This window comes from Leucopleurus acutus (genome assembly GCF_964270905.1).
Source record: "Leucopleurus acutus genome assembly, chromosome: X".
In the NCBI taxonomy this organism is placed as follows: domain Eukaryota; kingdom Metazoa; phylum Chordata; class Mammalia; order Artiodactyla; family Delphinidae; genus Leucopleurus; species Leucopleurus acutus.
In genome coordinates, this window is record NC_139148.1 from 119,749,697 (window position 1) to 119,764,335 (window position 14,639).

At 37.4% G+C, this 14,639-nt stretch overlaps 1 protein-coding gene across 2 annotated transcripts in view; it reads right to left on the reverse strand.

The window, feature by feature from the left end:
- Nucleotides 1–2,445: 2,445 nt before the first annotated feature.
- ATP11C (ATPase phospholipid transporting 11C (ATP11C blood group)) overlaps nt 2,446–14,639 on the reverse strand; it is a 168,309-nt gene continuing 156,115 nt past the window's right edge. For both annotated transcript variants that reach the window (XM_082865068.1, XM_082865067.1), the window contains exons 28-30: nt 14,206–14,359; nt 7,718–7,822; nt 2,446–5,081 (exon numbers count right to left, since the gene is read on the reverse strand). In XM_082865068.1, coding sequence (XP_082721194.1) covers nt 7,721–7,822; nt 14,206–14,359 — 256 coding nt within the window. In that variant the 3' untranslated portion in view covers nt 2,446–5,081; nt 7,718–7,720. The remainder of the gene's footprint in view (nt 5,082–7,717; nt 7,823–14,205; nt 14,360–14,639) is intronic.

A 14,639-nucleotide genomic window follows, 5' to 3' on the forward strand; every position in this document is an offset into this window, starting at 1 on the left:
AAAAAAAAAAAAAAAAAAAAAAGAATCTGGAATTTAATGATCTCTACATAGAGCTGTTGTGAAGATTAAATGAGGTATGCAAAAGCATTCTGTAAAGTGCTATGCAGATATTTGTTAATAAATTATATTTTAGTCTTCTACAGTCAGCTCAATTTAATGCCCTCTCCCATTAATATTTGTATGCTTCATTATGTTTTAGCTTTACTTTTCAAATTATAATTTTGAAATAATTTCAGACTTAAGTTGCAAAAACAGTACAAAGAATTCTCATATACTCTCCACTCAGATCCCCCCAAATATCATCACAGCACAATTTCAAAAATCAGGAAATTAACATTGATATAACCTATATACCACAGTCAAACTTCATCAATTACTCCACTAATGTCCAATTTCTGGTCCAGGATCCAACTGAGGACCATATGCTGCACTTGTTATGTCATCTTGATTTCCTTGATCTGGGAGTTTCTGGGTCTTCATCTTTAATCATGTTAATAATTTTGAAGATTACAAGCCAGTTAAAGTGTAGAATATCCCTCAGTTTGGATCTGTCTGATGCTGTCTCATAGCTGACATTAACATTTTGCATTAATGTTGTGATTATTTATTCAGGCCATCAAAGGTGATATAATGATGGAAATGCAGTGTCCTGGTTAAGTGCCTGGACCCTAGTCAGAAGAACTGGGTTTAAATTCTGGTTCTACCAGACTGTGTGACCTTGGCTGGTGACTCAGTTTCCTTATCTGTCAGATGGAGAAACGTTAATACCTATTTCATAGGGTTGTCGGGATTATTAAAGGAGCGAATATATGTAAAGTTATTGGAACAGTGCCTGGCACATAGTAAATGCTATCTAAGTGTTAGCTTATATGAGGAGTTGGGATTTTAGTGGCTTTACTGGTAGGAAATATATCCTAACAAATTGATGAAGAGATCAAAGCAGCAGCAGGCATTTTAGCTATGAACATCCATTGCCCCTCTCCACCCAAAGAGCCAGGGCCAAAGACCTTTGGCTAGCAGGCATTCTGCTCCACCAAGAGGTGCACTGTTCTTTCAGCCAGAGGCCTGCTCATAGCACTTGCTCCTAAGCCCATGAGATGAGGACTTGCTTGGTCCACAATAGGTCCACGTACTAGGAACTGAGGCCACATTTCCTTACCCGTCAGTTGCTGGGAAATACGTGTCAAATTAATTAAAAAATGTTGTGAAATAATTAAGCCCCCCATTTTCCTGACAACTATTCCCAGAACTCAGGCTTTCAAGCTTCATTAGTATGCATACAGCACTTCAGCTGCGGACACATTCACTGAATAACCATAGTGATAACCTCAGCCCCTAACCTTTGCATGTGCTTCTTGTTGAAGGGGCCAAACCACTCAGCCCCTCACAATACTTACTTTATTGGCCAATCCTGGGCAGACTCCACAGTGAGGCAGCATCTTAATAGGCTGGATGGGGGAAGGGAAGGAAACCTGAACAGACTAATTCCAAGAAGGTAGAAAGAATCTAAGACATATCTATGAAAATTTGGTAAATGACAACTATTCATTGAAAATGTCAAAGCAACAACAAAACCCCTTAACAGAAAAATAGCAATGCATTCAGCTGACTAGCAAATGACATTTTACAAAGCAATTATGACCTTTTACCTCATTTGATCACCCTTCACCCCCAAGACACCATTTTATAGGCAAGAAGAGGACTGAGAGGGGAATGGCTCCAAGTGGCAAAGCTGAAACTTAACTCAGGTCTTACCTCCAAATATAGCACATTTCCCACTTTACAACAACAGAAAAAGAGGAAATGCTCTAAATGTAGGTCAAAGACTAACAGGATTGAAAGACGACAAAAATATAGAGACTGAAGTGTAAAAACGTAATGAAACCAGCTACAGTGGAGACTTTAGTTTCTTAGAAGTCAAGGAGGGCAGGGTTTTTCAAGGAAAAGGACTTTCACAAGGCCTTAGATGCAGGCTGAGCAACGACACAGGGAAGGAAGGGGGATGGGGAGAGGGGGAGAGAGGTGTAGGGGAAGGGGAGCAAGGGACAGAAAGGTGTACACACACACCTTTGGTGTAAACACACACACCTTTGGCGTAAACACACACTATTGTAAAATCTCTGTATCTTTGGGCACTTAAGAATCAAATGATTTCAATGCGATGCAGACAGGGACCATATATCGTACAACCTCCAATGAGTGAGCACTGCCAAGCACACAGCAGACTTTCAATACGTATTTGCTGATTTGGCTGGACTTTTACGTATGCAGCAACCAGATACAGCCTTATTCAAAACTCCCACAAATATCGGAAACTCCCCAAATTAGGTATTGCCCTCAAGTGCTAGTTGAACGTATGCAGAAATGGTCAGTCATTTGTGAATTGTACAGGCAAAGAGGAAATTAGAAACGTATTGCCCATCACCAAATTGCTTCCACATTACTTTTACGTCAGACAGACCTTCCCAAAAAAGAGGCTAAAAATATCAATCATATCATACCAAAGTTTATTGATTACATCAAACAAAATTTCTGTAATGAAAAAGGCAAGTTGCATTCATAAAAGATGGCATTCACATTCATTATAGAAAGCAAAAACGATGTAAAAAATTGCTGAAGTGAAAAATGTAATATTGCAGTCCCATTTTGCAAGCTGAAAAATGATTTTGTCAACACTTGCATAAAATCTACATTTATATACTGCATGTTATTAAAAAAATTCCATCACTAAATTATTATGGATTTTGCAAATTTAGGCTTGTATTTTATACTGTTGCTGGTGTAAATGTGGTAGATATGGAATTTATGTTTTCGGTTTCGTAGGTAACATCCTCAAACAGTGGAGGACAGCTGTGAAAACTACAAGGACGTTTTGTAGTTCGAAATTATTCTAATAATGGGTATATGATCCTATTATTACATTTTACCCCTTTCTCTGACACAAAATAAGGTGGTTAGATTGTAGTGATAGGAATACTGGATGGCTTACTTCAAGTTATTCCATCTGCTAACCCCACGCTAACCAATTGTTTTGCTCACTAATAAAATATCTTTCAAAAAATAAAGTCAGGTCCCTCTCAAGGATCTAGGCCATGATATTACACATCACTGCCATCATGAATTTGAGCTGCAGTGTAATGTGTAGCTTATTAGACACAACTCTAAATCCCCCTTGTCTTTCTTCCAGGATGCAAGGAATTTCACATGCCACCAGTTATATTTCCACTACCCTAGATATTCTGATCATGTCAAATCTCCATGGTCTGCATTAAACAAGCCTCTCTAATTAAGGTCGGCTCTTTGTATTCACGGTCCTTATAATTCTTATGTAAAACAACAATAACAATACAGCAACAACTATAAAAACAAGAACAACAACAAAACATCGAAAACTTTCCTGGGTCTGATTTTTTAGCTCTTTGGAATAGGTAAAGAATATATTGACTTGGTTTTCAGCAGACTGCCCCAAATACTAGGCTACTAGAACACAGCACACTTAGGAAGGTGTGACGCCACCTAACAAAATACTCAAAAATAATACTGATATATGAGAACAAATGAAATAATGAAAAAGGGTCAGTAATGATGGAATGGTTTCTGACAACTGAAATTATGTCCTTTCTAAAATTTAAGAAAAATTACACCTAAACATTAACACAAAATATAAATGGAAGAATCAAATGTGCCATATGGACTTTATAAATACACTGGTATAGATTGAATCTAATATTTACTTCTCCAAATCAAGGTACAATAGAAACACTAATAGTACAGGCATGCCAGGAAGACAACCAAGAATGGAAACTGGTAAGAAAATACCTTTTAAAAGACCATTTCAATCTAGTAGTCAAATGTAGTCACTTATACCCAAAAAAAGCGTGTGTTTAATTTTAACATTTAATAAAGACACACCACATTTATATGTTTTAGGTGAACTCCTTAGGAGGTTAAAACCTCCCTCTAGTCCAGTAAGTCAAGGACTTTACCAAGGTGAATCTCGTGGTTTAGAGTTAGACCATTACTCTAGCCAAGTTTGCTGAGAGAGACAACATTCATGTTCAGAGTCGTGCCAGGGACCCTTCCTCCTCCCAAATCGGCAAGTTAAAAACAAAAAAGTGCTGCATATATGCACAGATGCAACCTCTTTCAAATAAAAACCATTAACAGTTTGAAATTAAGCTATTCTTCCTTCCTCTCCACAAAAAAATGATAAAAGACTGATGTTCAGAATGGCCTTTATTTTTATGTAACTGTGGTTCTGCCCATCTTGCCTCAGATCCCAGTAAAACTAATATTGGAAAAATCTATTATATCTTAACTATTTTGAGGAGCTCCTGATTGGAAATGCTTTCTTTTCAAATCTAGTAGCCTTACACTCATTAAGTGTAATCCAGAAGAACAAAAATAAATAATTTCTTTTGATTTTTGCAAAAATACCCAGGGTTAACATTCTTTCCACCTTTCAAGTTATTTTTTGGCAAGGATATTCTATCAAGACAAAATTAGCATGTGGGTGAACAGAAAGGATTAACTACTATCTGATGCACTGATTTAGTCTTCTTATATTTTCAAGTATTCCTTTCACATGTTGAAAAAAATAATTTAACATTATCATTCAGCAGGAACAAGAAATGTGATCTAAATTGCCTATTTCTTCTGCCAGGCAAAAAAAGTAATATTAGCAAAATCTATTCATTCCCATTGCATGACTTCTACTTTATACTATTGTATTTAAATCCATTCAGAGTTCATGGGTTAAAAGAGCACCCACTTGGTAGTTATTTTATTCTATCTAAAGCCAGAAATTCTAAATATTCTTGCTTTCAACCTTCATATAATTCATAACTTAGAGCTTTGGCCATACGGCTACTTACAATAACTGTAAATGCTTAAGAGAGTCATTTGGTATCTTAGTGGACATTTACTCTGAACCTTAGACATAAGATAGTGGTTTAGTTTGTTGCATATCAAGTATCCTGAGATGATAACTTTTTGTAGTTGCTTCTTCATGCTTTCTTTTAGCTGTAACCACTGTCAATATGCTTGTAGGACAATAACATAGGCAGTTCAAGATTCGGATTCTGAAAGATTTAAAATACACAGAGTTAAAAGTTTTATCTTAATAATAATGTAAAACCACCTGTTCAGCATTTTCAAAAATAAATCAAGTAGTAAATTTTGTTATGAGAATAAAACAACTGTTTTAACAAAGCTGCCAAGTTTTATTCACATGCAGGGAAAGAAAAAGTGACACAATAACCAATTTTGAATCCTTTATTCGTCAGCTGAATAGATTCAGACTTGCTTTTTGCTTTTGGATTGCTCCAGGGTTCTTTTAAGAACTTTTACCACTAGGACAGCAGAGGCTTAGCTCACTAAGATCCCTTCTAGTCTGTGAGGGACAGAAGGGACATGAAAACAGGGACATTTTATTTAACTTTCTATCTCTAGCACCTAGCCCAGTGTCTGGCGCACAGCAGATGCTCAGGACATGTTGAATGAATGCATCAACTGTTTTTTGGTTGTTAATTATGACAAAGTCTGAAGATACATTGTTTTGAAAGACTGTTATGAAAGTACTTTTCCTTTACTTAAAGAAACATGTTTCCTCTCTATAATATTGAAGTTAATTTTCTTTTTGGTAGATCATGTATCTATGAGTCAACTGACTCCTGTTTTTCTTATTCATCATCTTTTTAGAAAAGAAACCACAGAAATCTCCCTAAGAAATCTGTAGATTCTTCTTTGTCCTCTAAACACTATCACATGCTATGATCAGGATGGGGCATGACAGGGCAACTGATCAGTGAGTATAAATCAGCTATGTGCAGAAGTGGAAGTCCTACGTCAAGGGAGTCAACCTGACCCTTGATTCTCCACTCAAAAATCCAACTTTTTAAAACCTGAGTAGTGGAGGGCCTTAAGGGGTGTACTATTTTCTCCCCCTTTAGGTGCACCTTCCTTGCCATACTTGGACTAGAAGTTCTTTAGAATACCTTCCATTCCTTTTGATGTTCCATTTTCTCATATTATTTCTCCAGGTAGCAGGGTCAGGGTGACCCTAACCAAAATAAGGTTGCCATTCACATCGAGAACTTATAAAAGGAGTCAGGCAGTTCCCTTATCAACCAAGGGACAAACTCGGTGGCTAAACTAATTGCCAAATATTTTCCTTGGAGAAGAAATAATGTCACATGAAAAGATATTCCTAGAAGAAATAACTACATTAAAAATAAAACAATCGTTTTTTGAAAAAAATTTCCTCAGTTGTGTTAGGCATTGTAGGAGTTAAGGCCCTGGAGAGACCAAAAGCAGTAGCAGTGTCTGCTACCCAGCCTAGTCTCCCAAACCACAGACCAAGCTAAGGCAAGCAATCCAGGGGGATACAAAATTCACTGGAAACAGTATAGCTAAAATGCATCACACAGCTTAGGACAAGGCTATCTGGAACAAAATAGTCAAAGACTTTGAAGGCTACTGGGAAGCAGATTCATTACTGAGGGACAACATAAGCAGGTGAGTCACTCCAAATGGGTAAAAGGATGTATGTAGACTGAGACAAAATGAATTGGCTTCCAAAATAACACTGCAGATGCAGACTGTGATGAACAGTAGGAGACAGAAGAACCAATGGATTCAATCCATTAGCTCAATTTTTATTCTTTGCTGGAGGGTAGGGAAGTTGACAGATGATGAAAAAATGGGCCTATGAGGTGGACTCACAATTGTTAGCATCACAGCAAACTGACCTGCAACTGTCATTCATGATGATCATTAATTTTTATGTGGGCATGAAAGACAGCCCTGCCCTAAGCCATATAGAGTTGTTTCCAAGCTGACAAGCTTGTAAACCTCATTCATGAATTATTCTACATTCCCATGGATGGATAAAAGACCTTTAAAGGTCTAGGGTGACAGAGGCCCCTGCAGTGGGAAACAGAGTACACGTAGAGGAGTCATTCTGAGTTCAAGGATTCCTCCCATGGCATATCAATTCCTTCCAAATCTTTTTTTTTGGGGGGTAAATGAAACAATGTTATAAAATTAATTTACTCACTTTTGGAAAAATTATGAAGCATTCTATATGATTAGGCTAGCATCCCCCTGAATGGCTAGGAAAGGTTTTACCTCTGAAAGTTGAAACATTTAGCTTGAATAAAACTTGACACTACAAAAAGTGATTACAGTAGATTGGTTCATTAACATATACTTGGGGATCAGACATTTACAAGGACATTAAATATATACCTGGAAACACAGACACAGCACATGGAAGTACAAACACATTGAATTATTTTCACATAATTCCCAAAAGAACATGCAGTGCTAAAACTGACTTGATATTATACAGATGCAATTTTGGAATATTTATTTTCAATTTTTCCAAATCATCTTTTAAAATCAAAATTGTATTTCCTAATCAGTATTAACAAGCATTTTCACGTGATGCCATGACAACATGCCCCTTATAAATTAAATATACTGTATTGCCCTTCAGTTCTGGAAAATGCCTAAAATTTTATTTGGGGGCTTAGCAAATTTAAAATATGTATTCCTCCATATTCCAAGTAATGCATCTTTATATTTTTGCAAAGAATAGTATAAAGTTCACCACACCAACAGCAGAGAAAATTTAGAGAGTGATATTTTCATTTTTTCTTTATAATGCTGTTAATCTGTTTCTTTAAAGCCAGCCCGCTTGTTTAACACTAGGTACCTGTTACAATATATTAGATTCGTCTGAGAATGTTCGTAAAAGAAGAGGTCTGACTGAAGGTCTGGTGGATAATGAGTCAGATGCCTTTTTACAGCTCAGATTTCTCTGTAATAGTGAGGTAAAGATACTTAAAGCATTTGAAGATTGGTTAACCCACCTGGTGATAAAAATGTAGGAAGAAAAAAATAATTTCCTACAGACTACTCCTCTGGCCAAAAGTACAAATGATTACACTACAGCAAATGCGTAACATTTAAATGAATACATTTAAAGACCTAAGAAAGTCTCCAACTCCAGTTGAATTGTTTTCATGGTAGAAGAATACAGACATTAGTAGTACGTGGCAAACTTGGGTTTTTGAAATGACACTGGTTAAGTTATGCGGTTGATGAAGTCAATATGGTTCGATTAGTAAACCTTACCATCCTTTTGGTGAACACCTCTGAGAGTTGTGCCGGTACTGTGAGTGTACTGAACAAAGAGAAATTTGTGCAAAACATTCCTGTCTTAGTGAACAGACTAGCTGTAACACACTGTGGCTTCTACTGCCACCAGGAACCAATGGGACTACAGACCTACAGTCCAAGTTTTTGAAAATCACTTTCTCTCCAGTGTGACAATTTGAGAAGGTGAACAAATGATTAAAGGAAAATGACAAAATATTCTTAAGTATCAATAGAAGATGTAAAGATGAGTCATGAGAATTTTTCATAAAGAATCAGAAAATGATGTCAAGCAAATGAGAATGCAAGCAAGTTGGTACATTAAGAAAGGAAATCACCTTATTCACTCCAAGAGAAACTGTGATTGCTGGAAGTTTGAGAAAGCATGAAGATAGTAGATGTTCCTGAGGAAGGGAGGCGTTTCGTTACCTTGTTCACAATTGCACAAAAGGTGGAAAATTGCAGTAGAAAAAAGAGAAATGCAGAAACCAAAAAGAAAAAAAAAAGTAAATATTCTCTGAAATGTAAGACATTTAAAAAGAAACCTTGAGAATTCGAAGTTGAAATGACGTTAGTTTTGAAGACGTTACTTTCTGAAGTAAAAGTAGAGCTAGAGTTAGGAATAGTCTATTATATGAGCAAACTACTATTTCTCTGTATAGCAATTAAAAATTTTTTTTCTTAATGGGAAAATTGACTATTTTGAATAAAGTAATTTAAAAATATGTTTCTCATTGAAATAAAGCTCATCTCTAATCATTAACTCAGTAGCTTACACTGTTCAAAATCCACTGGTCAGAGAGCTAGGCTGAGGGTCCATCACCAGTCTATACTGAAGTAACTGTCTCCCCTATCCAATTGCATAGATGGAATATGAAGAGACTGACTGCCCTTGGGCAGTTCCAGGTTAAAAACCTAATCAAAACTAACATAATGGAAAAACTGTTGGCGAAACCACACTTCAGTGCCGTTTACCTCTGAACCAATCTTTAACTTCCTTTATTCTAACATAATTTGATCAGTTTCCCCCTTTTCTCCTATAGAGACTCTTTACAAGTGTTGGCTGAAGAGCTATGAATTTTTCCTTTAAAACACTTAGAAAAAGTAAAAATTGATAACTTACAGTTTAATCAGAAAACCTAAGAGGCTAGTTTTATTTTTTCTTATTCTGTGCCTGAAGCTATAGGCTAATTTATAGACTTGGTTTTGGTATTGCTCAAGCAAAACAGAAGATGAGTGGTCAACTATGCGGATGAGCTTAATGATTCTGCTAATCAAGATTACCCATATTATCTCCTTAGCAGCTAATGGAAATACGCTTACAAAAAGAAACCAGCTAAAGTAACACATATATCTAACAGAGTCTAATAAACATTTATACTTCTAAAGGCAAATATTTTTATTTATTCATATATATTTTAACATAACTACATTTTTTCCTGTTCACATTTTACCTTAAATACAGTTGGTGACATGTTGGTAACATGCAAATTACCAATTGATAAAGCTAGAGAAATAAATATTTCGTTTCTGAGAAAAAAATTTTAAATTGCTCTGTCTTCTATTTTGTGGGCAAAAACCTTGAAACAAGATTAACATGATACCAAATCACCCACCCTGTGTTTAAAATACAAGCCCATCTATTTAAGACTGTAACTGAAACACATTTCGGTGTGCTCAAAACCTTGTTCCCAACGGTCAGAGATAAAAGTATTTCTAAGAAGTAGACATTTTAGGGGTTAATAGGTTACTTTATAAAGGAAAACAAAAGAAATATGAAAGTACAGAAGGCAGCAGAGAGCATGGAAAGATTAAAGCAATAAAAAAACTGGTACAGCTAGCAACTGGTTGGGGGAGGGTGAAAAGGATGGGAGATAATTAAAACAGTATGAAATTTCCACATTCCTTTGCAGTCATCTAGAGAGCTTTGACTCTGGCTCAAGTAGCAGTTTGTCAGAGGCCAATGCATAAAGGTCCACCTCAACAGCCACGATGTCAGGATTCAACTTTATATTTGTCTAATTTAGATGACAGGACTGTTACCCTTAGAACTCTTGGTTCTATGTGACACTGTCAGGATTGCAACAGTAATCATCATTGTCACCATTGTTATTATAAGGATAAACTGTATTCTCCAAAGTGCTTTCTCTGGGAATTTTGCTCAGACACCTGACATTCTTCCTTTTCCTGTCTTCCACTCTGAAAGAGCTCCCTGCGTAATGGAATGTTTCCTCTTGTTTGTGCAGACCTCACATGCAAGGTATGGCCATGTTGCTGGGTCCATTCTCATTAGATTATAGTGTTTCCATGTCTACTAGGCAAAGTCAAGCCTCCTTTAGATCATGGTGGTTTACACGGGAAAACTTTATGTAAAGATATGTGGAAAATTCCTCTGCTGGAAATGGGAACTGGTATTTACCAGTTGGCCAGAAGGTCCAGGTGTATTTCACTGATTAAGAGACAGCCCAAGAAATGTGCTTAAGAGGGGACACAGCTTTTTGAAATACCAAAATCCTAAACTTTAAATTTCCTTTAAAGTGTTATCTGCTGTACCACTGTTCAGTGCTCCATGATAGTTTCATCATACGCTTGTCAGCAGCATGGCGATGAGGCTTTGTCAGTTTATAAGCTAAAGAAAAGTTCTATGATCCTTAATGATGATGGGACTTTAGCTCAAGAATTAACTACATTGCTGAAAATAAGGGTGTGAAAATATTTACCCCTGAGTTAAATGAGTGGGGGAACCTATTTTCGAAGAGAGAATTCTTTCTAATGCTAATATCATGACAGAACGCAGCTGTGGTGGAGGCTTCTGGAGGTAGTGACTTGGACCTTGAAATAGCCCAGCTGTGTTACAACAAGCCATAGTATTGAATCTACTGTTCTGTTTATACCTGCTTACAGAAGTGTTCCAAGTAAGTCCCCTTTATAACTCAACTAGAGTGAGAGCTCCTTGTGAGAGGGAGCTACGTCTGCTTCTTCTCTGAATGATTAACACCTAGTACAGCAGCTAGCTTACAGTCGACCCTCGGGCAATGTGTGCTGAACTGAATAGAATTCAACAGAAGGCTGCTTCTATAATTGTTAGATGTAAATGGTTTAGCTTCTTTCTCAAATGCCATAGACATTTTCTCTATCCACTGCTGAGTCCCCTTCTTAAAGCAGCCGCCTAGACTCACAGGAGGATAGCACTGGCAGTCTACTTACCACAGGCATTTCTGGCTCGACATGCGAAGGATCCCTAGCTTACTGGATGAAGTCAGGGGGATCTTCTACCTCTAGCTCAGGACACACGCGAGCTAATCCCCATTAGGGATTCAGTCAGGTATGAGGCTGACCCGGTGTAAAAGAGTCCTTTGCGTTTCTTTACAATGAGGCCAATGTCTTAGCAAGGGATATTGAACAAAGTAGGAAGTCACCCAGGATGCCAGACTGTTGGTCATCAAAATACTCTTTTCTCCTTTATCTTAGAAGTGGCCTCTGCCTCTTTGATGTGGCCAACTAGAGCCTTGTGTAAATAGATGTGACTTATCAGAGTAGTCATAGCTGCCATGTTTCAGTTGGCCTTTATGCATTCATATGCACTACTTTGCTCTTGCATTTTCTCACAAGGGGAAAAAAAGAAAAAAGAAAAAAAAAAAAGGCAGTGCTGCTGAGTGCCCACAATGTTTTGTCTCATCTGCAAGTCTCACAATCCCATAGAGTCTGAAAAACCATTTAGCCTTTCAGACTCTGGATGTAAAGAGAGATGTTCATCAGTAGGTGGTTCAACACATGTTCACTGGTTCAATGACGATAGGAATAAATGAATGAATGAGTGAACGAATGAAGGTGATTATGGAAATTCTCCTGGTTGTTCTAGCATATCAGCATGCCAAGCTACAGTACAGACACTGGAATTCCTCCTATCGTGGACATAATCCATGGCAAACAAATCTCATGCTAAACCCTGGAAACATTCTACACTGCTAAGTAAAAAGGGCCGCAGTCCCAGAACTCCATGCTTTCGTTCAACAGAAGTTTGGAATCTGCTGTTTGCGCGGAAAGAAAATGTTCTAAGTCTTTATCTGTGACTACCCTGTAGCATCTCTCCATTTAACTTATATAAAAACATTTAAAATATTTAGTAGCCATTTAATTTATATAAAAGTCACCTCCAGGGCTTCCCTGGTGGCGCAGTGGTTGAGAGTCCGCCTGCCGATGCAGGGGACATGGGTTCGTGCCCCGGTCCGGGAAGATCCCACATGCCGTGGAGCGGCTGGGCCCGTGAGCCATGGCCGCTGAGCCTGCGCGTCCGGAGCCTGTGCTCCGCAACAGGAGAGGCCACAACAGTGAGAGGCCCGCGTACAAAAAAAAAAGAAGTCACCTCCAGCCAGTGTCTAATTTTTTTTTTTAAAGGGCTTAAGGAAGAGGATAAGATGATATGTTTGAAGGTTTTGATTTCTGAGATTTTTGTCTCATCTTTACAGCATGAAGCTGGGTGTGAGCCATTATTTAGCATGAGCTCCATTACCCCAAATAAGAAAAACATCGAGGAACTCCTCAAAGTGTACTCCCAAATAAGGAGATCCTTCCTAGACAAATCTCTATTACAACAAGGCACCAAAAGATTTCTTACTGTGACATTTTCTGTTTGGCTTCATGCAAATTGCCACTTGAGCCATTCTGGGAGGAACCTGTTTTATCCCTGTTCAACTGGTATTAAAGGTATAATCAGACAAGTAAATGCCACTTTTCCATTCTAAGACTAAACACCAGGCTGGAGGGAGTTAGTGGGGGGTCTACCGGAAGGATTAGAGAGAGATTAAGGCAGTCTTAGGTTAACGTTACTGTGTGCAGTTCCACCCATAAGGCATGCAGAAGCAGGGAGTTAAGGCCAGTTCTGACCACCTAACCATATAGTGATTGGGCCGTGTATAGCAAGAATCAATGTGGCTTATGCCACTGATAATCTACTGCTTTTGAGTGGGGCTGAAGCTCCTCTCTTATACATCTAATCACTGAAGATTTTCCCACTATAATCATTTTAGTTCCCTATTCTGCATGATGCCAACCACTGGAATCAATCAATAGGAAAACAAAAAATCAAGGCAAGCCAGTTTTGTGGCTAAAATGGTTGGCAAATTTAATGAAATAGATCAGGTAGATATAGCTTAGTCTACTTCTTGAAAATATTGCCTTGGAGGGGCTACAAGATCTAATTGGTGTCAATATGATCGAAACAGGGTTTTGTTTGGCAAAATGAGCTAGTGTTGGTAGGAATATGACATATTTAATTAACATGTTGGTCAAAATTTGCCAGAAGTTTTATTTTCAAGGCTAATCTATCCCTTTCAGTTTAAAGGCTTTTTCAGAAAGGCTCAAAAGATATCAGACAATGCAGGGCCAAGCGATTAGGCTGACAGAGGGTAATAACTTCTCATTCCCGCAAATATTTACCATATAAGCAGCAAAAATAAAAACACACTCATAAAACAATCTCGGATTTTTACAAGTGTGTTCAAGAGGGGAAGGATGTAGAAACCACATCCAAGGAATTCTCTTTGGTTCAAATATACTGCTGGACAGACAGGGCTAGAAGCAACACAGAGATTAAGCAGCACTATAATTAAAGGAAGGGGAAAGGTTTGTAAGAGGCAAATTGGGATTATCAACTAAAAAAAAAAATCTGCAAACAACCCATGGGGGAATTTCTAAGGTTAAAGCTGGAATGTTGGTGTGGAAATTCCCAGTGTGAAAATTCTAGGTTAAATTAAAAAAAAATCATTTTTTTCTGTTTAAAATTCCATATGGAGCATATGAGATACTCCATATGGATTGCTAAAGGTCACATAGAACACTATTAAGGAATCTACTTACCACCTGCATTGGATAACGAAGTTTTTTACTATACTTTTTATGCAGAAGAGGAAATTAAGTGATGAACCTGTAAGGAGGGGTTTAACATGCTGTAACTAATGCAATTCTCTAAATAAAGTTTTTAGTTCACGGCAGATATTGAAGCCCCTTCCAAAAATCAGGTGGTAATATAAACTTAGTTCTTACCCTGGCACTTCTTCTTCTTACATTCTTTAATACTATCAGGAGAATCTCAGGGAAAAGGCTGATAAATATTAGAAGAACTATGGCCAACCATGTGGATACAGAAGACAGCATTTGAGCAAATACAAAATACATTCTCTGTTGTTTGAGAAAAGGCCTAGAGTGGAAAGAAAATACATAATGGAAAAACAAATCAGTTCCTGTTATATGAAACAGTAGTGTAACTGAAACTTTTGTATTTAAAAGGAATCCTTGTTATGTACATTAATAAAAATAATTTTCTTTAGGACGACCCAGAAGTAGTAAACCGATTTCATTTACTAAATGTTTAGAAAGGAAAGGAATGATAATCAAAGGGGAAAAAAGATGCTAAAATGCATTTGACTTGAAAACAACTAAGCGATCAATTTTAAAGCTGCCAACTGGAGAACATTTAT